This window comes from Quercus lobata, chromosome 12 (assembly GCF_001633185.2).
Source record: "Quercus lobata isolate SW786 chromosome 12, ValleyOak3.0 Primary Assembly, whole genome shotgun sequence".
Classification (NCBI taxonomy): Eukaryota; Viridiplantae; Streptophyta; class Magnoliopsida; order Fagales; family Fagaceae; genus Quercus; species Quercus lobata.
In genome coordinates, this window is record NC_044915.1 from 22,209,072 (window position 1) to 22,233,209 (window position 24,138).

The 24,138-nt window shown below is 32.6% G+C and overlaps 3 protein-coding genes, 1 long non-coding RNA gene and 1 pseudogene across 6 annotated transcripts in view; all 5 read right to left on the reverse strand.

Annotated features, from left to right (window-relative positions):
• Positions 1 to 6: 6 nt before the first annotated feature.
• Positions 7 to 2,999, reverse strand: LOC115970966. 3 transcript variants are annotated; one of them, XR_004087186.1, is made up of 4 exons: positions 2,819 to 2,999; positions 1,884 to 2,028; positions 413 to 1,066; positions 7 to 291 (listed from the first exon to the last, which is right to left on the reverse strand). It is a non-coding gene; the product is annotated as an uncharacterized LOC115970966 (long non-coding RNA). The 3 variants fall into 3 exon arrangements; XR_004087185.1 differs by having other exon boundaries at positions 1,884 to 2,221; positions 2,819 to 2,870; XR_004087184.1 differs by lacking the exon at positions 2,819 to 2,999 and having other exon boundaries at positions 1,884 to 2,226.
• Positions 3,000 to 4,540: 1,541 nt separating this feature from the next.
• Positions 4,541 to 7,578, reverse strand: LOC115971388 (uncharacterized isomerase BH0283-like). Its single transcript, XM_031091282.1, has 6 exons — positions 7,405 to 7,578; positions 7,102 to 7,314; positions 6,097 to 6,408; positions 5,571 to 5,732; positions 4,974 to 5,057; positions 4,541 to 4,898 (listed from the first exon to the last, which is right to left on the reverse strand). Exons 1-6 carry the CDS (start codon positions 7,432 to 7,434, stop codon positions 4,791 to 4,793), a joined length of 909 nt encoding a protein of 302 aa, XP_030947142.1. The 5' UTR covers positions 7,435 to 7,578; the 3' UTR covers positions 4,541 to 4,790.
• A 2,996-nt stretch (positions 7,579 to 10,574) lies between these two features.
• LOC115971389 lies at positions 10,575 to 13,028 on the reverse strand (annotated as a pseudogene).
• Positions 13,029 to 13,093: 65 nt separating this feature from the next.
• LOC115971387 (uncharacterized isomerase BH0283-like) lies at positions 13,094 to 18,163 on the reverse strand. The gene is made up of 7 exons (XM_031091281.1): positions 18,003 to 18,163; positions 17,719 to 17,919; positions 16,589 to 16,900; positions 15,563 to 15,724; positions 14,919 to 15,002; positions 14,740 to 14,831; positions 13,094 to 13,246 (listed from the first exon to the last, which is right to left on the reverse strand). The coding sequence occupies exons 1-7, from the start codon at positions 18,102 to 18,104 to the stop codon at positions 13,183 to 13,185; spliced, it is 1,017 nt and encodes a 338-aa protein (XP_030947141.1). The 5' UTR covers positions 18,105 to 18,163; the 3' UTR covers positions 13,094 to 13,182.
• Positions 18,164 to 22,159: 3,996 nt separating this feature from the next.
• LOC115971390 (uncharacterized isomerase BH0283-like) overlaps positions 22,160 to 24,138 on the reverse strand; it is a 3,062-nt gene continuing 1,083 nt past the window's right edge. The window contains exons 3-6 of the mRNA XM_031091283.1: positions 23,508 to 23,819; positions 23,031 to 23,192; positions 22,555 to 22,638; positions 22,160 to 22,476 (exon numbers count right to left, since the gene is read on the reverse strand). Coding sequence (XP_030947143.1) covers positions 22,369 to 22,476; positions 22,555 to 22,638; positions 23,031 to 23,192; positions 23,508 to 23,819 — 666 coding nt within the window. The 3' untranslated portion in view covers positions 22,160 to 22,368. The remainder of the gene's footprint in view (positions 22,477 to 22,554; positions 22,639 to 23,030; positions 23,193 to 23,507; positions 23,820 to 24,138) is intronic.

Sequence of the window (24,138 nt, forward strand, 5' to 3'; positions counted from 1 at the left end):
AGTGAACATCAAATTTAATATTTAGTATTAAATTTTAGATTCAGCGTAGAAATTCTCACCAACAAAACCCATCAACAGAATTTCTCAACCAACCAAATAAATAAATAGAGCAATACAAATTCTGTTAGTTTCAATAGAAAACAGGCTAATTTTCCGGAACCAAATATTATATCCTAAAAAATCATTGCCTTTGAAGGATCTTGGAATCTGGTTGCTATCAAAATTAATCAATCTGTAAGTCCACGAAAGAATACCAAGAATCTCTTTGATGCAAATTCAACCTTTTTCCTCCTGCCACAACAAAGGAAACTTGAGAACTATAAAACAAAACCTAGAAAAGTATTTGAACTCTATGATTGATAACCAATTAGATGGCAGATTATGCAGAGAACAATCAGCAAGGAATTGTTACCTTAGCTTTCTTCTACATAGAATCAACAAACTTCTCCTCATAACTGGCTCTTCTCTTATAAGCCACAACACATTAAAAGAATGAGACATGAGATATTTCCAAATAAACCAAAATAAAATCAGTTTGTTAGAGAGTGGTCACTCTTCTATGGCCACTGATGGGAATATATAGAGGGTTATATATTGAAAGGAATCTATATTAGGTTTTGACTATACAAAATCTAAACCAATTTCTTAAATCAAAACCAACCAACCAAAATAGCAAAACCTAAATCCTATTAAACGCACAAAATTAACATAAACGATTTTACTTGTAGCAGTTCCAGCGATCTGATATTGGGTTGGTTGTGAATATCAAAACCTAATCACAATTAATAAACAAACTTAAATTGAAGATAAAAACTCACCGGTAGTGGTTCCAGCCTCTCTTTATCTTAACAAATTATTAAATTTCAGAAAAGCAACTAAATAAAAGTGCAGAATAAAAGAAAGGTCTTACTCTTTGGTGATCCTTCTTTCTGTAGTAGTACGTGCCTCCCCTCTCTTTATGCCTCCATAATCCTCTTCTTTTATAGTGAAGAACCCTAATTTCTTGTCTGCCATTGACAGCGAGAGAAAGAGCTATCAAGGATTTTAGAAAGAACCCACCTCATCTCTGTAGAGAAAGGAATTGACAGATATAAATCCAAAATGCTTGAAATCAAAAAATCCAAATAACCAGAAAATATTAAATAAGAATAGTCACAACTGAAAAGCATTCATCATTGATCCTGAGAGATGCCTTTCAAATTTCATAGCATTCATTGAAAAAAAGGGAATGGGTTATGAAATTGAACAAAAAATGAATGACCCATTATCAAAATCATCCACAAGATAATGAAAATCACTCTTGGATCATCCGCAAACTCCATCTACTCACAAAATAAATAAATAAATAATTACTTATGAATTATGATGCGGACAATGAAATTGGCATTTTTCAATTCACGATTAACTCCTATCAACTCCCTCTCTTCTATGAAGATGATATGTCATAAATCAAAAGAGAATCATAATAACAAAAAAAAAAGCTAGTGAACTTAGCCCAAAACAACCCTTCTGTTTACTAAAACTCCAAATTTGATGTTCATAACTTTTCCTTCATTTTCACTCAGGAACCAAACAAAGGCTATGAAATTGAACAAAAGCCGAATATCCCAGCATCAAAATCAACAATAAGAAAATGTATAAAAAAAAAAGCGCTCTCAGACCATACACAAAAACCCATCTACACACTAAAATAAATGAATAAATTCACAACATTTAGATAACCAAAAAAATCTAAAGAGCATCCAAATTTGATTTTCACATCTTTCCCCTTCATTTCCACAGGAACCAAACAACTTCTAAGAAACCCAACGACCCAGAATCGAAATCATCAAGAAGAAAACGAAAAAAAGAAAAAAAGAAAAAGCGATGGATTAGTAAAATACCAACTGTAACCAAACGCGGAGGTACCGTAAGTCGTTTTTGTAACGGCGATCGGAATCGAAGGTCTGCGCGCACTTCTGCAAAAACCGTGGCAGCTTCTCGTTCAGTACTTGCGAAGGCAGCGAATCCTTCATCTTTCTGATCCCTCTGTATATACAAAATGCCAAACAATCTTACTTTTTAAAACCATTAAAAGAGCTACCCACAAAGAAAGAGAGAGGCATATTGGAGCCATGCGAGAAGAGGGTCGTTGCCAGAGTAGGATTTGATGTCTGAGATCAAGGAGGTGAAGAGATCGGTGTTGTTGTCGTTGTTGGCTTTGGCAGAAAGGGAGGTGAACCTGTAAAACAGGTGTGTGTGATATATAAAGAAGAGCAAAAGGTTTTATTTAGCCAAAACAAAAAAAAAAAAGAGCACAACATTTAAATGTAGAACACAGATTTCTAGAAGGGGAGGTGAAATTGGACTCCAATTTCAGATTGAACACCAGGAGTTCCAACGCCTTTGGGTGAGGTCTTGTACTTGGCGCGTTTAATGACATGCCCACTAACCATCGATCAAAGTAAAATTCACTGCTGAGCTAAAATCCAAAACCCCCGAAAAGAAAATTGTGAAAGCACGATTGGGAAAAAGGGTTTTTTGCGTTGTGTACGGACGAATAAGAAGAAGGGAATCAAAAATACAAAAAAATAGAGAAATTTTTTGCTTTTAAATGGGTTTGCTTGGAATGATATGTGTGTGCGTTGCTGGCTTTGGTTTTGGGCTTTGAGAGAGAGAGCCAATGATGAAGGTGGAAGTTTTTTGTGTGACAAAATGAGAAACTAATGAAACAGAAGATAAACATGCGAAAACAAAAAAACTTATATAATTAAAGAATAAAAATTATTCACAAAAAGGAAGGAAAGCAGATGCAGATGAAAGAAAAGAGTAATCGAACCTTAGGAAGAATTCGTTTTGCTGCTCAGGAACATTAAAATTGTGAAGAAAAGTACAATTGGAATAGATGCAGAACCACCAGGACCATTAAAACTGTGAAGAAAAGTACAAAATGCAGAACCTCTTCTATATAAGATAGAGAAATACCAAGAAGCATGCATCATTGATACCGAGATATTCTTTTGAAATTCCATAACATTCATTGAAGAAGAGGGGAGCTGTATATTGAAGGAGAGTAAGGATTTTGGGTTTTGAGAAGGGGAGGTGAACCTAAAAATACGCGGGTGTGAAGAGCAGAATGTTTTATTCACCCAAAAAAAAAAAGCACAGCGTTAATTGACTGAAATTGGTGTGTACACGTGGCAATCTAAATTGGAGTTGCAATCTGGACACGTGGCACAAAATTAGAGTTCTAATTTAGAATTCAATTTCACACTCTCTCTGCTTCACCTATTATTTTATATATAGATTATTTTAACTTTAATAATTTGTGTTTCCTCTTTTTAATGATTTGTAAAATAGTTGAAGTTGATTTTCTTAAACATACATATATAAACCATAAGATAATTTATTGCAAAATATTTTAAAATGCACTGCACATTACACGGAACATTTGCTAGTTATTCAATAAATGATGACAAGTAATACAATTAAACTTAATATATATTCAAATTTCATAAATAAAAAATAAGTCTCAAAAATATCAAAATAAACCAAACTAACAAATATAAACTAAGCTTTAAAATCCAAAATAATAAATTTAAATTACACATTTTTTAAACTATTACTAGTGTTGGTTGAGTCAAGTTATTCTGGTTAAAATTTTATCAACTTGAATCTGACTCAACCTAAGTTCAAAAAAATTTAGAACCAACCTATCAATCCTGGAAAAATCAACCCATGGTGTCTAGTTGATGGGTTGAATGCACAAACCTTACACGGAATCCCCTCGTGCATTATTGTAAAGTGAAAGAGTTAGTCTTCCCATTATTATTCATGGAATTATACATGTATTGCACTTGTGACATAATTTAGGAATCCTATAAGGCCTTAAATCTTCAAGTAGTGGCTCTCTATGACAAAAAAGAACACAGAAACCAGCAAAGTGAAAAGGAAGCAAGTCAGTACCCTATTAATTTAACTTTAAATTAAAGATAATAATTTTGAAAACCTATATATTTTTAGGAAAATATTAAAGTTATTACCAATTTTAATACAATAGACTTACAAAATGAGGTTGTGTAAAATATATGAAACCTTTCAAGAGTAAAAATTGATTTTCTATATTCTTCGTAGCTTTAAAAAAAATAATAATAATAAAATAAAAAAATTAAAAAAAAAAAAAAAAAAAAAAAAAAAAAACAACAACAACAACAACAAAAACAAAATTCTTATCTTCATAATCCTTCAAATGTGACAAAGGAAATTATGATAAGATCATCATATTTTAATAAACGTAATTTTAAATTCCTCAAATAACCAAACATATGCAAAACCACAATCATTAAAAGTTTGACATATTCAACTATATGCCTTTTTTCATCTTGGATCCCTTTAGGTAGTTTTTTGTTTCCAAGATCTCAAACAATGGAGTGCAAAGTTTCACCCTTTTCTTTTCTTTTCTTTTCTTTTTTGAGAAACAAGTTTCACCCTTTTCAAAGTAAGAATTTGACAATTTTAAGAAGGCATTATAGAGAAACATGAAGCTGTATTGAAAAGAGAAAACTTGCCTTGACAAAAATTGTTATGTGGAATAGTTATTGAAAGTTTCTCTTAATGGATAAAAAAATATCACCTTACAACCTATAAACACCCTTGCAAATACAATTTCACAGAGTAGGATTATAACAAGACCTTGAATCAGCTATAGAATTTGAAATTCCTACCCTAGCTCCAAGGGATTCTTCCACCCAGTAATAGTCATTATTTCAATTGAAAATATACATGCAATATGGAGTTTTAACTTCAAATGTCTAAACTAAAAGAGACCCTTCCATGATGGTAACAGCTTTTCCTCTCAGTAGTACTCTCTGATTTTGTTCGTCTAGATGAATGTTTAGTACTCCGCTTCTAGCTGATGCCTGGAAACATTGTAAATTAATATGACAAACACAAAAATACAATTATGAGTTTGCGATAGACATGGTGAAAAATACCTGATATGCAACAAGATCACACTTCCCCAGTTTTTTGCCCCAGTATGGTGCTAGTGTACAATGTGCACTCCCACAAACAGGATCCTGAAACACAAGTAGTATACCTTTATTGATATCACAAACTCACCTATTTGGTACTGCATACCTAGTATCATCAAAGTGCTAACGATCAAAGAACTTGGGACCTTACTAGAAAATGTCAAGTAGGTTTTGGGTTCCAAATAAGTGAAATGTTATTTAATTATCAAACAATAAATATAACTCATATAAGAACTAGTAAGCTATCCAATGTATGAAGCATATATTCTTTAAATGCTGGCTGTAAAGATAATGAAGTTAAATAACATATCTTGCTTGTTTATGGCAATAGCATTATCATCATAATTCCATTCTGTAGGCAATGATTTACATTAAAAATTATTGAACTTACAAAAGTCCCTTCCACAACCTTTTGAATTATGAATCTCAAGTGATCATGCTAACAAAATTATAAATACACTATTAACACAGTAAAGAGATGCAATAGATATTTAGCTATAACGTCATGCACTTCACAAACATTGCAATTGGTTGAGACCAAAGACTGACAAATTTTACCTCATTGATCCCAAGTTTTGGCCAAAAGATCCGACTGTAAAAATCAAACCCAGATCCTGAGGGAGCAGCCCCTGAAACAATTATCCCCAGTCCAGGACATTTACGTATAGCATCAAAGTCTGGCTGTATTTCAATTACACTTTCTCCTGATAGGAGTACAACCTGCAAAATTGATAAGCTTGACTCTTTAAGTACTTAGAAAGTAGTCATGAATCAGTAAAAAATATGATGTTGCTCCATTAAGAATCATTTTAAAACACAAGGATTAGAACAAATATATTAACCAACCACACATCTAAGTCCAATGATTCGAGCAAGAAAGTCATGATTCTCACTTACCAATGAGACACCAACTCGTTCATGCATGTCATTTATTTTAAGCAAAGATTAATCTTTTGAAAGTTTTGCAATGCATATTTACAACAACAACAAAGACTCCCAAAAGATAATGGACTAAAGATAATTAAGATACTAACAAATGTATAGAAGAAAAAGAAAACAATTATAAATTGGAATAGAGCATTACAAAGAGGGCATCTGAAGTAGTAATTTTCTTTATATCAATCACAGAAGCACCATTCAAGGCACTGGAAATTGATGAAACTTCTGCAGAATTGACATCAATTGCTGGAACAGTAGGAAAATTCAATTCAATAAGAAAGCACTCTTGCGCTTCACCATTCTGAATATCTGAACTATCAGATGCCTTAATTTCAAGGACCTTCTTAGCAGTTAGAATTCCGGATAGTGTGACAAACTCAATAATATTGGAATTCACCAAACCAGATGAAAACAATGTATGTGCAGCTGCCAATGTAGCATGGCCACAAAGCTCAACCTGCCAAAAAGGCATCCAATATAATTATTAATAATCACTTCTGATCAAGAATTTGCTAACACTTACCTACAAGATCAAGACACACCAATTAGAATCCAAACTATGGCAATAATCGTTTTATATCACAATAAATTGTATAGCAAAACACTTACATGCAATTAGATCATGGTGTGATGCTCAATTTTATAAGTACACAACCATAAATACAACAAGGTATATCTAAATCCTATAATAATTGAATCTAACTGTGATAATGCACTTAAATCACATTCAAGTAAAATCATACTCTCTATCACAATTTTTAAAGAAAAAAAAAGTATAATAAACCATTTATCATTATTTAGCCCTTATTCTAGCATTCTACCTCGTTTGATCTAGACATTCTCTAAATAAGTAATAAGTGAGGTAAAATATGTAGAATTGTCCAATACACTATTATAATTGTTATTATAATTCTAACACTTCTGCTTACAAGTGACTTAGACTCCATCTTAATGATTCACCATAAGAAAATTATAAAACAAGATAAATTACTACTTTTTTTTAAAAGGATGTATTATTCTAAAGATCTAAAATTAAAATAATTTGGATGAACTAAGAACACCCCACTAAGGCAAATATTAAAATTCAAAGGGTAGCACTTAGAAACAAATACTTTCTTTTAAGAGTGGAAGTGAAATTAAGAAGTGACACCTCAGCTACAGGAGTGAACCATCTGATATGGAACCTAGGATTGGGTGACTTAAGAGAGTCGGATCCTGTGTCAGTGAGGCGAGTCAAGTAACAAGTCATGGAGATGTTGAACTCAGCTGCCACAGCTTGCAGCCATTGCTCATCTCTCTCTTCCTCTAATAAACACACTGCTGCTGGGTTCCCCTTGAAAGGTGAGTCAGTAAACGCGTCCACCTGCCAAGTCCCACTACAAACTCAGAATCCTATTCATAAATATATAAGACATACATACATATTACACAGATAGAGAGAACTGAGAAGTACCACATAGTACTTGACAGGTTTCTTTGCCATGTTCCTGTGATGTGAGAGAATTTCAGAGGAAGTGAAAATGAAGTTGAGTTGTAGGTTTTGTCTTTCTTGTCTTTTCAGAAGTCCAGAACAGAGATTGGTCAACACAGTCAGCTGGTTTGGTCTCAATTGACAGCTGCAATTTCTTTAGTAAATTGAAACACATGGTAATGTCAAATGTAATCGTCCTTTTTGTCTCAACCAAAAAATATATAATATATGACTAATAATACCGTAATAAATTATTTTATAATATTTTTATAAATTAATTTTCATTTAAACCTACTATTAATATCACATTTTTATTTACTAATAATCACTCACCACATCAACAATTTATAAAATAATTTGTACCTCTAACATTATTTAAAATATATATATTATTATTCTATGGACATAATTTATTGGGTAATTTTGTAAAGATGTCAAGAATTTATTCCCTAATTTGGATTAGGTCTCAAGCATTTAATTTTGTCAATTAAAATCCTGAAGTATGAAACTATGTTCATTTGAAACTCATGTTCATATTTGTTATTCATTAATAGTAGTAGTTATGAATTGAAAAATGAGAAATTATTGATAAAACTTTTTGTAAGGACAGAATTTAGTTCCTAAGCACAAAAGGTAAAAGGATCTAGGTCTAAAAAGTCCAATATAATAAATTTGTAGAGAGTGGGTTAGAAAACTAGGCTCTAATGAGTTGGGTAATAACTATAATGGATTCAGATGATAATAAAGTAAAGATAGACTGGTTTTATCTAAAGAAAATCGCCTTCGGCACAATCGTCCTCACCACATCAGCAGTTTGTAAAATAATTTGTATCTCTAGCATTATTTAATATATATATATATATATATATATATATATTATTATTCTATGAACATAATTTATTGGGGAATTTTGTAAAGATGTCAAGAATTTATTCCCTAATTTGGATGAGGTCTCAAGCATTTAATTTTGTCAATTAAAATCCTTAAGTATGAAACTATGTCCATTTGAAACTCATGTTCATATTTGTTATTCATTAATAGTAGTAGTTATGCATTAAAAAATGAGAAATTATTGATAAAACTTTTTGTAAGGACAGAATTTGGTTCCTAAGAACAAAAGATAAAAGGATCTAGGCCTAAAAAGTCCAATATAATAAATTTGTAGAGAGTGGGTTAGAAAACTAGGCTCTAATGAGTTGGGTAACAACTATAATGGATTCAGATGACAATAAAGTAAAGATAGACTGGTTTTATTTAAAGAAAATCGCCCTTGGCACAATCGTCCTCACCACATCAGCAGTTTGTAAAATAATTTGTATCTCTAGCATTATTTAAAAAATATATATATTATTATTATTCTATGAACATAATTTATTGGGGAATTTTGTAAAGATGTCAAGAATTTATTCCCTAATTTGGATGAGGTCTCAAGCATTTAATTTTGTCAATTAAAATCCCAAAGTATGAAACTATGTCCATTTGAAACTCATGTTCATATTTGTTATTCATTAATAGTAGTAGTTATGCATTGAAAATGAGAAATTATTGATAAAGCTTTCTGTAAGGACATAATTTGGTTCCTAAGCACAAAAGGTAAAAGGATCTAGGCCTAAAGAGTTCAATACAATGAATTTGTAGAGAGTGGGTTAGAAAACTAGGCTCTAATAAGTTGGGTAACAACTATAATGGATTCAAATGACAATAAAATAAAGATAAACTGGTTTTATCTAAAGAAAATTGTCCTCGGCACAATCCGAGAAGATCAGTTTTTGTATATATCTCTTGAATTTGATTACAAGCACAGTTTTTGTCGCTACAGTGTTTTTTTTTTTTTTTTCCTTAATTCTCTGATCCCTTTCCCTCATGATCTTCTTTCTATTTTATACTATCTTCTTTCTTCCATCTCCACCTTCCACATGTAGATTAGATTGTTGGTGTTGATCCTTGTCCCATCAACACCTTGTTAAAGTCTTTAGGAGTAGCTGTAAAGCTGAAAATTACTGTTCAGGTATCACTTCCTCATTAATACGGCCAGAGAGTTAGTTACAGAGTATTCAATATGGTGATAGCAGCTTTCTCTTAGATATATCATACATTTCATTTGTCCTGTGCTTTCATGATGTATATCCTTATCAATAGAATCTCTTGGAACGTTGTTTCTAAATAACAGACCGCACCTTCTGACCTTTGCTTTGCTCAACTGAGGAAGCATCCCTCCTCGAACCACCTTCTTGGACCATCATGACTAGACCCCTTTCTTTACTCATTAATGCCGACTTCCATAATAACGTTTACCCATCCTCAACTTACTAGGCGTCCTCGGACTGGACCCCCAGCCCAATATATACTGTTGGGCCTATCATCCCTACTCACATAATCAGTTTTTTTGACAATTAATTTCTCGCTAGAAGTGAAAGTTTCTTTTTTTCAATTGGATCTTTCTCTCTCTACCCTTTCTATCAAGCCAAATTGATTTATGAAATTCTAAGGTTTTTTTTTTTTTTTTGAGAGAGATGAAAAGTCTAAGGTGAAACTCAAAGTTTAATGTTTGATTTTTGCTGATTTTTCACTTTTCTCTATTCCATTACTATCCAAAATAACAAAAACAAATAACAAAAAAAAGTTTCAAATTAAAATTTTTTTATAAATTTGAAAACTCATTTGACAAAATTAAGAACCTAAGACATATTTTGAAGTTGCGCATAAACTTGGGGCCTTTTATGTAATTTTCTATAATTTTTTCACAATTTATTATTAGTATAATATCATATTTATTTGACTATCATTAACACCAATTATAAGTTAATAACATGTTATTCATTATAAGTTTTTATATATAGGGGTATATATATATATATATATATATATATGCTTTCTCTATTTCATTTTGGAATGTACAAAAATATGGTCAAATTAACAAAAAGATAAAAAGGAAAGAAAGAACTAAGTTTAAAACAAGACGAGAAGGTATTTTATGAAACAGTCTCATGAGATAATTTTACTAGCAAGAACCGTTATAAACCAACCCTATCCATCTACCAGCAAATACCCCACATCCTTTTCACTAAGAATCACAGATTGCAACTCTTAAACAAATAAAACAGTCACAGACTCTACAGATTCTTAGTCCCAAAGCTGCTTTTGACAGCAAATCATTGGTTCCACTACTACCATCCTTGCAATTCCACAAATCTGCTATCCTACCATCCCTCAATCCCCCATATCTCCCCATTACTGTCCTTCCCATACACTTACTGAGACACCCTCCATCCTCTTCATTTGCTACTTCAAACTCATAATCCAGGTTCTTCAAAATCTTTACCTCCCATCACCTTAACATCCAGCTCCTGACTTCTTTTCACCAAAACAACTCAACGACATAGTAACCATCACCAGAGTATCTTTCCCCAGGGCATAACAGCCCAACAAATCCCAAACTTACAATGCCACTCAATTCCAACTCATAATCACCATCTTCTTATCATAATAAACCTCAGCCCAAAAAAACCTCAGCAAAAATACAACATACCATAAACGTCCCACTACATATACACATCCCAAGCTCCTAAAAAAGAGACCTCATCCATCAATTTTTCAGACACTGACCAAAAAAACCAAAATTTCACCATGGCAGAACAAGTTGAAGAGATGGAGTCACTGCTACAACAAACTGAAGCCTCAGTTGCAGTGAGGAATGCATAGTGCTGCACTCAAAGCCAGGAGACATCAAAAAGGTTAATAATCAAAAATTGATGGGCAATATCATCAGTGATATAGTTGCTAACAAAGGCAAGACTATAACCACAATGGGAGAAAATGTTTTCCTAATCCATTTTGCCCCTGAAACAGACAAATGAAGAATTATGTCTTCAGTCTGCGGGAATATAGATGGTAGCCAACTAGTTCTCTTAACAGTTGGGGAAAAAATTAGGTTGTTCTAAAAATTCAAATCTTACTGCAAACTCTCTAGCTAGTTGGGCTTTTCTAGTAATTTTAATGGAACACCCTCCATCTCCTTTATCCCTCATTTTTTTTCGGGTATATCTGATGGAGATGAGTCACATTCCCCATGTTGTGGAATACTACTTCTTATTTATACATCAAAAAGAAAGACCTCAAATCAGCAATCGAAACTGAAATTTCAACTCCAGCTCCAGGGAATACTTCTTTCCAGAAATAGTCATTTATTTCAATTGTAAAAGACATGCAATACGGAATTTCACTCCAAATGTCTAAACTAAAAGAGACCCTTCCATGACAGTAACAGCTTTTCCTCGCAGCAGCACTCTCTGGTTTTGCTCATCTAGATGAATGTTTAATACTCCACTTCTAGGTGATGCCTGAACAAAGTAAATACTGTAAATTAATATGATGAAGACAACAATTACAATGATGAGTTTGCATGCACTAGGGATTTTGAGAATACCGCAAATGCAACAAAATCACACTTCCCAAGTTTTTTGCTCCAGTATGGTGCTAGGGCACAATGTGCACTCCCACAAACCGGATCCTGAAAGACAAGTGATATATATTTATTGCTTAAATCCCACTAGTTTTCACTTCAGTTGTAGATAAATTATTGGAGGAGAGCTTTTGTCCCCACTTTGATACTGCATATCTAGCATCATCCAAAGTACTAATGATCAAAGAACTTGGGACCTTACGGGGAAAAAGTCTAGTGGATGTTATGCAGATCTTTTGGGTTCCAAATAAGTAAGAAATGTCACTGAATCGTCAAAAGATAGACATAAGAACTAGTAAGCTATCCAATGTATGAAGCATTTATTCTTTAACATGGTGAAATTAGAGGGAGGTAAAGAACTGTAAGTAAAGATAATGAGTTTAAATAACATCTCTTGTTTATTTTCAGCAAGAGCATCATACAGACGATGATAATTCATAAAACATTATTGACCTTGTAGTTAAAAGACCCCTCCACAACTTCTTGAATCATACATAAAAATATATTATTAATGTAGTATGACATCATGCACTTCACAAACATTGCAAATGGTTGAGACCAAGGGCTGAAATATTTTACCTCATTGGCACCCAATTTTGGGGCAAAGAATCGACTGTAAAAATCAAACCCAGACCCTGAGGGAGCAGCCCCTGAAACAACGATTCCCTTTCCGGGACATTTACATATAGCATCAAACTCGGCCGTGTTTCAACCACACTTTCTCCTGATGGGAGCACAACCTGCAAAATTGATAAGCTTGACTCCTGAGTACTTATGAAGTAGTCATAAATCAGTAGAAAATATGGCATTGCTCCATAAGGAATCATTTAAAAATACAAGGAATGGTACAAATATTCCAACCAACCATGCATCTGTGTCCAAAGATTTGAGCAAGAAAACCATGAATGAGACACCAAATTGTTCATGTCATTCATTTTAGGCAAACATTAAGTTTTTGAAAGTTTCGCAATGAATATTTCACTAAAGATAATTAAGATACTAAGGTATTGAAGAAAAATAAAATAAATATAAACTGGATTAGAACATTACAAAGAGGGCATCTAAACTAGAAGTTTTCTTTATATCAATCACAGAAGCACCATTCAAGGCACTAGAAATTGACGAAATTTCTTCAGAATTGAAATCGATTGTTGGAACAGTTAGAAAATCCAATTCAATCAGAAAGCACTCTTGTGATTCACCATTCTGAATATCTGAACTATTAGATGCCTTGGTTTCCTGAAACTTTTTAGCAGTTAAAATTCCGGATAGTGTGACAAACTCAATAATGTTGGAATTCACCAAACCAGATGAAAACAATGCATGTGCAGCAGCCAATGTAGCATGGCCACAAAGCTCAACCTGGCAAAAAGGAAATCCAATGTATATTATTTATTACTTCTGATCAGGTATTCACTACCACTTAGTATATCATAAACACCTCAATTAGCTAAAGATTAAGACACACACCAATTAGAACCCAAAGTACAAAACTAATTGTATCATATGACTATAAACCAAAACAAAACACTTGCATGCAGTTAGATTATGGTATGATCAATGATGTTCATTTTTATAAGTAAACAAACAATCATAAACACAACAAGGTCTATTAATCCTATAATTGAATTTAACTTTGATAATGCACTTAAAAGTTAAATCACATTCTAGTAAAATCATAATCCTTGTCACAAAATTTAAAGGACAAAAAAAGTATAATAAACCATTTATCATCATTTAATCCTTATTCTAGCATTCTACCTCACTTGTGTGATCTAGACACCCTCTAATAAGTGAGGCCAAACACATAGAATTGCGCAATACACTATTATTCTAACACTCATGTGGCTCATACTCCACCTTAATATGTAGGGCCCATTACTTGAAATTCTAAAGACCAAAGAGTAATGATAAATATACAATTAATTTTTCTACATAAATCTTACAGACTGATGTGTTAGTAATCACAAAAAAGTAATCAATATATTATTTATCATATCTTTGAAGTGGCAACAATCTCATTCATCCCCACGTCAATAGCATTACCATTTTCCAATTGTAAAACATGATCAACTACTAAACAATATTAAAGCTTAAAAGCTAATAGGAAGTACCCAATTTAAAATTTTTAACTATTATTCTAATGATCTAAAATTAAAATATAATAAGATGAACTAAGAACACCCACAAAGGCAAATTATTAAAATTCAAAAGGTACCACTTTGAAATTTTTTCTAATTTTTTAATTTTTTATTATTATTATTATTATTTTTTTTTTTTAAGTGGAAGTGAAATTAAGAAGTGAGACCTCAACAACAGGAGTGAACCATCTGAGAGAGTTTTTAGAAGCAGTGAAAATGGAGTTGTTGTCACTTTTTTTTTAGATGTATATGTAACATTGGTCATCAACGCACATCAGCAGGTTGAGAAGGAATCTGGTGTTATAAGGTCACATGGCCTTTGGTGGATCTCACGCCTATGGGGTCCACAACTTATGTGTTATAGACTTGTGTATAGGGTCACATGAAGGAGAAGACAAAGATTACAATTAAGTTTCAACGCACTAGAGATAAGCAACAAAATCACACTTCCCCAGTTTTTTGCTCCAGTATGGAGTGAAGGCACAATTTGCACTCCCCATAACGGAATCCTAAAAGAGAAGTGATAAGTAAGGAAACCCCACTAGTTCAATTTCAATTTTAGACAATAACAGAAAGAAGAGTTTTTTTTTTTTTTTTTTTTTGAACTGAAAGAGGAGTTACTCTTTTTTTGGATCCCAGTCATAGGGGAATTATTTCATTGCAAAATACATGCAAAATGGAGTTTTAACTCCAAATGTCTAAACTAATAGAGACCCTTCCATGACAGTAACAGCTTTTCCTCGCAGTAGCACTCTTTGGTTTTGTTCATCGAGATGAATGTTTACTACTCCACTTCTAGCTGAAGCCTGAACAGAATCAACAATGTCAATTAGTATGATGAAGACAACAACTACAATGATGAGTTTACATGCACTAAAGATAGGCAAGAATACCGCATATGCAACAAGATCACACTTCCCTAGCCTTTTGCTCCAGTACAATGCTAAGACACAATTTGCACTCCCACAAACATGATCCTGAAAAGAAGTGAAACAGGAAAGTCGAAATCTCACTAGTTTCATTTCAGTTCTAGACAATTACAAGAAGGGGAGGTTCTTTTTTCTCATTTTATTTCTGCATTCTAGTGTCATCCAAGGTACAAAGTCATTACTTTATTAAAAAAATTAGATACAAGAATTACTCAGTTTTTCAACACATGAAGAAGCATCCTTTAACATGGCGACATTTGTTTGAGTAAAGGGTATTACTTAGGTTTGATAACATTCTATTCTACACAAGAGCCGTATTAAGTAAAGGGTATTACTTAGGTCTGATAACATCTCTCATTTGTTTGTTTTTTGCAATTGAATAATATTAATCAATTCATTATACGGGCTCTAATAAGTGCATTAAACTGTGTCAACCTTAAAGTCCCTCATGACTTGTTGAATCATGTATCCAAAGATGTTCAATGTTCATTCTAACATAATCAGAAACATGTTATTAATGCAATAAAGAGACCAAACAGAGATTGATAATATATCAAGTTCTTGAATAACATTACATTGTTTGAGATCAAATGCCAAACATATTTTACCTCATTGACCCGAAATTTTGGGCAAAAGAATCGATAGTAATAGTCAAATCCAGAATCTAGGGGAGCAGGCCCTGAAATAATTACCTCCCTTCCAGGACATTTACATATCAAATCAAACAGAGGTTGAAGTTCTACAACAATTTCTCCAGATGAGAGTATTACCTGCAAAACATAATAAGCTTTTCAATGAATGAAACAACCAAGTGCTAGTTCCAAAATTATGGGTCGGTTATGATTCCTCAATAGACTAGTCAGGGTTTGATGAATTAGATACATCATTGAAATAAATAGAAATTTTCAATACAACTGAAACTTGCAGCTGAAGGGCTGCTACCACAGGAGCAGGATAAGCTTACAAAACACAAATGCTTACACATCAACTCCAAACATAAAAGGAGAAAAAACAACTAGACAACACATTACAAACCTTCAGCCATTCACTTTAACTATCACTTAGACCTTGGGGACACTAGAACAGATAGAGAAATTCCCCATTTTCCTCTAGCCTCAATTCTTGCTTTTACTTCTCTCTTAATGGATTGAATAATTCTTTATTCTGTCTCTAAACCCCACCATGAAGGATAGCATTTTGTGCCAAATGTGATGGATAGCAGCTGCCAAGGCTAATTTACATATCTCTGCTCTTATAGTTTTCCCGTTCCAATGATTTTCCTCCCACAAAATCTTAGGAGAAACATGATAAGCATTACTTTAAGGTGCTTAATAAATATTCTAAAACCAGACAAAAAGATGCCATTTTTTCCTGTAAGATTCACTTAGACACACAACATTTAATAGACATACTACAACTTATTATACATCTAACCCAACAATTATGGCTGCAAATAAGAACGGGCCATGATTCCAATAGATCAACAAATCATACACAAGTTAGTACATATCATTCATTTTAAGTATATTTTATCGAAGATTTTTCAATGCACATATAACTACTATAGTTATGAACTTTGAAAGTTAAGTATGAAAGGAAAATTAAATCAAAGAGAAAATGTTAGGACACGTTACAATGAGATCATCTTCAGTTGCTGTTCTCTTTATATCAATCACAGAGGCACCATTCAGGGCTTTGGAAATGGGTGAAAACTCAGCAGAGTTGAAATCAATCATTGGGATGGTAGGAAAATCCAATTCAATAAGAAAACTCTCTTGTGACTCATGATTCTGAATATTCGAACCATCAATTGTTTGTATATCTACAACCTTTCTAGCAGTTAATGTTCCAGATTTTGTGACAAACTCAATGACATCACAATTCAACAAACTAGAAGTGAAGAGTGTATGTGCAGCAGCCAGTGTAGCATGACCACATATCTTAACCTGCAAAAGCCCAGGTATCAATTATTCATTTGATCAACAATTCAATGCTAAATGACTTACAAGTAAATAAATAACGGCGAGATGTTCAATTTTGAAAGAAAATAAGCAATCTTAAGTACATTTAAAAGTAATTAATACTTGTATGAAATTTAAGTGATAAGCAATCTTAACTCAAACTCATTGTTAGAAATGGCAAGACATAGCTCTAAATACAATGTTGGAATAATTAAAAAATTAAGAAAGATCATAAAGAATTCAAGTGGTTCAACTTGGAGGTGTAAGTTCATAGCAAAAAAACCTCTAAACATCTACCCTTTTACTATTTAGCTTTGTGTGTTACAAATGAACAGAATAAGCATTGGACTATTTGCAGGTTAACCTTGAACTAACCTTAAGGTTACAGTACTATGGTTAGGATTAAGATTCCTAATACAATGAACTTGACAAGAATAGTACAACTTGGGGCTTTGATATCACTAAGGGCTCTTTTAAGAGAAGGGAAAGGAATGAAAAGAATAATTTTAAAATATTCTTCTATTCCTTTGTTTGGGAGTTTTAATAAAGGAAATGGAAAGCCTATTTCTTTGTTTGAGAGATTAAGTGGGAGGGGAAGAATGAGTGTTCTCCCAAAATTGGGAGGAATGGAATGGAATAGGTAGGAGAAACACTCATTCCTCTCAAATTTTCTTTAATAACCGTATCACAATATAAAGAAATTCAAAATTCATAGGATTTATAATTTAAAATTATATTACTTGGGACGCCAAATTTTTATCAAGAACAGCTAACTAGCCAAGTATGGAAATGAAAGTACATACCTCAGCAACAGGAGTGAACCATCTAAGACGGAACCGAGGATTGGGAGAGTTGGACTGAGTGAGGTGAGTCAAGTAACACGTGGTGGGGATGTTGAACTCGGCTGCCACCACTTGTAGCCACTCCTGGGTTCTCTGATCTTCCTCTAAGAAACACACCACTGCTGGGTTCCCCTTGAAAACTGAGTCAGTGAACGCGTCCACCTGCCAATACCAACTCAGACTTCCATTCATAAATAGATAACACATACATATAAGATTATAACACACACACACACACAGAGTACCACATAGTACTTGACAGGTTTCATTGCCATGTTCCTGTGAAAGAATTCCTGATGCACTGAAAATGAATTTGTTTCTGTAAATATAAAATGGTCAACGGACATCAGAAAGCAAATTGAGGAAAGAATTGGATTTATAAGAAAAAACGAACTTGCCAACTTGGTGGCAGGGCCGGCCCTAGGCTTAGGCCAATTAGGCCTTTGCCTGGGCCCCCTTACTAGAGAAGACCCCAAATTTGGGGGCATTTTATATATATATATATATATATATATATATATTTATATATATTTTTGGGAGATATTAAAACATTTTAGTTTATATTTTTTTTCACTATAAAGAAGGTTTAAAGAATTAAGTAATGTTAGACATAGAGCAAAGACAATTTTAAATAAATAGGTTTTTACAAATAGATGTGTTATTAATCACAAGTAATTCAAATAGAAAAATGTTAAAAATACTATAAATTTTACTACATAACTTTTATTTATTTAATTATTTTTATACAAGATAAAAATCCTACTCTAGTCTAATCTAAGTATATATATATATGCGAAACTCTTTTCTAGAGACTTAAAACTTAGCCATTGCCCCCCACATCCCATAAGAATTTATACTTGTCGAGTGATCACTGCACCAAAGGTGCGTGGTGGTTTCCATAACTTTTATAATTTGATGTAACAATGAATATGATAGGTGGATTTTAACAAACTATTGAATGCATTTTTGAATGAATATTTGTGATTGGTGATATATCTTTGTAATTCTTATGTTGTTAATTTTATAATATTTCTAGTATTTTTGTAGCCTCATGTCATTGATCGCATTTATTACAACACCAGTTTGTAGTAAAATTTGTTATAATTTTAGCATTTTCTCCCAAAAAAAATCATATTAAAAAGTAAAAAGAATGGATTTAAAAAAAAATTATTATATAAAATGCTAGTTAAATATTATTTAAGTGATAACATAAAGGCCCATTTAAAGATTTCGCCTTAGGCCTCCGAAACGCTTGGGCCGGCCCTGCTTGGTGGTTTGTGTGTATAAATATATTTAAAACTATTCCACTTCGTGTCCATATAAGACATTTTGGAAACCCCATAAACTAGATAGAATCTAACTAATTGACTACCTGTGGCTGTGACTGTGAGCTGGTTGGTTTGTATGGGCAAAATTTGCCAAATAGTAGCTTTTTAGAAAAAATTTTGCTACATAAGATGCGGATGAAACATTTTAGTAAGTTGGACTGCTTTTGAAACTCGAGTTCCAACCCATTCCCTCTTAGATGAAGTCTGACATGGACCAAAAAAAAAAAATGTGGAACTCGAGTCTAAGAAACTTGAGTTCCATGTGAAAAATCTTGGAACTCGAGTTTCAGAGACTTAAGTTCTATTTTTTATATATACAAAAAAAAAAAAAAAAAAAAAAAAACAATTTAACTAACTAAAATGTTTGACGCGCATGCTACTCACCAAAAATTTTTCTAAAATAAGTCTGAATAGCAAATTTTGCCGGTTTGTACGTATTCTCAAATCGTATCACACGTGCAACATACATGAGTAAAGAGTAATGATGAAAAGCCTATATTCGCTTCACTCCAAATGTACAAGGGGGTAAAGTGTAATATCGAAGAAATCAGCGAGAAAACTGATATATCTCTAAGTCCAAGGGAGTAAAGTGTATTTTTCAAAAACAAAATATGAAAAATATACTTATTCAATCGCATCTTATTGGTCTTTTATTCCAGTTTAACATATAAGCAATATATATTCCTAGGCCAATAGAGATATGTTAATAAATCTCCTAATTTACCCTTTATTTTATTTGAAATTTTAATTTTTTTAATTCAAATTTAAATTAATTTAAGAGAATTATTTTGAATATTTTACTTTTTCAAGAAAAGTAATAAAGTTATAACCAATTTTAGTATTCAACCTTTGTTTCATTTCAGTCCATTTGGTCATATTTTATCCACTTTGGTCTTATTCAGTCCATTTTGGTCTTGTTTGGTCCTCTCCGTCCATAATGGTCCTATTCAGTCCACTTTGGTTCTATTTGGTTCGCTGTGGTCCTATTCGGTCCATTCGGTTCTATTTGCCTATTCAGTGCATTTTGTCCACTTCGATGCTATTCGGTCCAATTCAGTCTTATTCGGTCAAATTTGGTCTTATTCGGTCCATAATGATTCTATTCAGTCCACTTTGGTTGAATTTTTTTTCTAAATAACAATAAATATTAAAAATTTTAGTTAATTGTCATATTTCAAAACAATTTTTAAAACTAGCATCTCGAGTGTCTAAAACTCGAGTTCCAAGATAAAACTCGAGTTTTTAAGTCTCGATTTGTAAGTGGATTAAGTTAAATTGGGAAAAAAATCAGGTTGAAAATTGAGTTTTAAAAACTCGATTTCCATTAATTGAGAAAAAACGCCGCTATAGGTCTGTAAAACGTCACTATAGGTCTTAAAAACGCCACTATAGGACCCCCTAAACCTGTACTTATAAAAAATTTTTGCAGAAAAACGCCGCTATATGGCTTTAAAACCTGTAAGGCTTAAAAACGCCACTATAGGTGAAATTTTTTTGCATGGAAATCGAGTTTTAAAGACTCGAGATCTATGTGGCATTTTCACACTCGCAAAACGAGTCTTTTGGACTCGAGTTATAATATGGATCTCGAGTTTCTAAAACTCGAGATGTTAGTTTTCTTAATTCTTTGAAAACGTTCCTAACTTACTATTTTGAATGGCTGATGGATGATGTTATGCACAATACCTCCACTTTGGTTCTATTAGATCCACTGTGGTCCTATTCAGTTCAATTTGGTCTTATTTGGTCCATTCGGTCCCATTCAGTCCACTTTGGTTCTATTAGGTCCACTGTTGTCTTATTCGGTCCTATTTGGTCTTATTTGGTCCACTCGGTTCTATTCAGTCCAGTTTGGTCCCATTTGGTTCATTTTGTCCACTTCGGTCCACTTCGGTCCTTATAGGTCCACTTAAATCCTATTCGGTCCACTTCGGTCCTATTCAGTCCACTTTTGTGCTATCTGGTCTATTTTAGTCCAACTTGTTTACTTTGGTCCTATTCAGTCTACTTCGGTTCTATTCAGTCTGTTCTATCCACTTTGGTCCTATTTGGCCCTATTTTGTCTACTTCGGTTCAATTGGTCCAAATAGATCAATTTTGGTCCACTTCAATCTATTTAGACCACTTCGGTCCATTCCGTCTACTTTGGTTCATTTCGGCCCTTTTTTGTGCACTAACATAATGAGAAAATACAGTTTTGGATTAATAGCACCTATTCTAAATCTAAATCTATTAAAAACATATATAAAGATCTCAAACTCATAAAATCTAAAATTTTAAGTATAATATTTATTGTGTTTACGCTCTTGTTGAGCCACATTAATGACATTTTGATCCACTTTTGTCTGGCTAAATTTAAATGAGACTTTTTAAACACAAAGGAAATGAATATACAAATGTAATCTTTAAGGCAGTTACTCATTTGTTTTAATATCATTACTTTAAAATGAATTGCATGAGGTTGATTATACATTCAAGCAAAACAAATATATATAAATATATATATATATATATATATATATCTAAAAGATAAAGCGTAACATTTATTGTTACTTCGCTCTTTTTGAGCTACATTAACATAGTATTTTGGTCCATTCAGTCCATTTTAGTCAACTTAGGTCCATTGTGTCCATTCACATGATATTTAAACCATCTAATAATATTAATAATCTAGAAGAACATTTTATACCCAGAGACTGAGGGAGACATAAAGAAATGGTGATAAAGTTTACCATAAAAAAATTATGATAAGGCCAAATGCTTAATAACATGTTATAGTTGATTTTTAAATAATTGTACTTACCCAATAAGCTAAAATAAAATAACTGCAATATTTGTATGTATTTGCTAAGTATTAAACAAAACTAAGATCATTTTGTCAGGTTGATGCACATGATGTTTGAATATTTTTCCAGGTTACTAGTTTGTTCTAAATTCTTATAGAAAATCAATGAAAACTTAAGTTTTTAAAAAGCAAATGCAATCATTTTATCTCCCATATCTCAAACAATGGAATGCAAAGTTACACCCTTTTCAAAGTAGGAGTTTGAAAATTTTAGGAAGACATTATAGAGAAAAATGAAGCTGTATTTGAAAACTTTCCTTCACAAACATTGTTATGTGGAACAGTTATTGAAAGTTTCTCTTCAAGGGGGAAAAAATATCACATTACAGCTATAGAATTTGAAATTCCAACTCTAGCTCCAGGCGATTCTTCCACCCCGTAATAGTCACTTATTTCAATTGTAAAATACATTCAATATGGAGTTCTAACTTCAAATTTCTAAACTAAAAGAGACCCTTCCATGATAGTAACAGCTTTTCCTCGCATTAGCACCCTCTGGTTTTGTTCGTCTAGATGAATGTATAGTACTCCACTTCTAGGTGATGCCTGAACAGAGTAAACATTGTCAATTAATATGACAAAGACAAAAAATACATGAGTTTGCGATACACATGGTGAAAATACCTGATACGCAAGAAGATCACACTTCCCCAGTTTTTTGCTCCAGTATGGTGCTAGTGCACAATGTGCACTCCCACAAACAGGATCCTGAAAGGCAAGTTATATAACTTTATTATGCAGATGTTTTGAATTCCAACTAAGGGAACTGTCATTAAATTATCAAACAATAAATATAAGAACTAGTAAGCTATCCAATGTACGAGGCATTTATTCTTTAAATGCTGTTAGTAAAGAGAATGAGGTTATGTAATATCTCTTGCTTGTTTATGGCAATAGCATTAGCATCATAATTCCATTCTGCAGGCAATGATTATTACATTAAACATTATTGAACTTTTTGAATTATCTCAAGAGATCATGCTAACAAAGTTATAAAATATTATTAAAACAGTAAAGATCTAGCAATAGATATTTAGCTATAGCATCATGCACTTCACAAACATTGCAATTGGTTGAGACCAAAGACTGACAAATTTTACCTCATTGATCCCAAATTTTGGCCAAAAGACCCGACTGTAAAAATCAAACCCAGACCCTGAGGGAGCAGCCCCTGTTGCAATTATCCCCATTCCAGGACATTTACGTATAGCATCAAACTCTGGCTGTATTTCAACCACACTTTCTCCTGATGGGAGTACAACCTGCAAAATTGATAAGCTTGACTCCTTAGTACTTAATTAAGTAATCATAAATCAGTAGAAAATATGGCATTGTTTCATAAGGAATCATCTAAAAACACAAGGAATGGTACAAATATTCTAACCAACCACACATCTGTGTCCAAAGATCTGAGCAAGAAAGTCATGAATGAGACACTATATTGTTCATGTCATTCATTTTAAGCAAACGTTAAGCTTTGGAAATTTTCACAATGAATATTTCACTAAAGATAATTAAGATACTAACTAAGGTATTGAAGAAAAAGAAAATAAATATAAACTGGATTAGAACACTACAAAGAGGGCATCTGGAGTAGTAGTTTTCTTTATATCAATCACAGAAGCACCATTCAAGGCATTGGAAATTGAAGAAACTTCTTCAGAATTGAAATCAATTGTTGGAATAGTTGGAAAATCCAATTCAATCAGAAAGCAATCTTGTGATTCACCATTCTGAATATCTGAACTATTAGAGGCCGTGGTTTCCTGGAACTTTTTAGCAGTTAAAATTCCGGACAGTGTGACAAACTCAATAATGTTGGAATTCACTGAACCAGATGAAAACAATGCATGTGCAGCTGCCAATGTAGCATGGCCACAAAGCTCAACCTGCCAAAAAGGAAATTCAATGTATTTATTATTAACTACTTCTGATCAAGAATTCACTACCACTTATCATAAACATCTCAATTAGCTAAAAGATTAAGACACACACCAATTAGAACCCAAAGTACAGCACTAATCATATCATATCACTATAAACTGAAGCAAAACACTTGCATGCAATTAGATTATGGTATGATCAATGATGTTCATTTTTATAAGTAAGCAAACAATCATAAACACAACAAGGTCTATCTAATCCTATAATTGAATCTAAATTTTTTTTATTTTTTTTTATTTTATGGGAATTGAACCTAACTTTGAT

Coding starts and splice junctions, on each gene's coding strand:
- LOC115971388 (XM_031091282.1), bottom strand. CDS start 7,434: ATGGCAAAGAAACCTGTCAAGTACTATGTG. Junction 7,315..7,404: donor AACCTGTCAAGTACTATGTG/GTACTTCTCAGT, acceptor GGGACTTGGCAG/GTGGACGCGTTTACTGACTC. Junction 5,058..5,570: donor CAAAACTTGGGATCAATGAG/GTAAAATTTGTC, acceptor CTTGTGTTTCAG/GATCCTGTTTGTGGGAGTGC.
- LOC115971387 (XM_031091281.1), bottom strand. CDS start 18,104: ATGTCCGTTGACCATTTTATATTTACAGAAACAAATTCATTTTCAGTG. Junction 14,832..14,918: donor GTGATCTTGTTGCATATGCG/GTATTCTTGCCT, acceptor GATTCTGTTCAG/GCTTCAGCTAGAAGTGGAGT. Junction 13,247..14,739: donor GCTGTTACTGTCATGGAAGG/GTCTCTATTAGT, acceptor CCTTTTTGCCAG/GTTGAGCTTTGTGGCCATGC.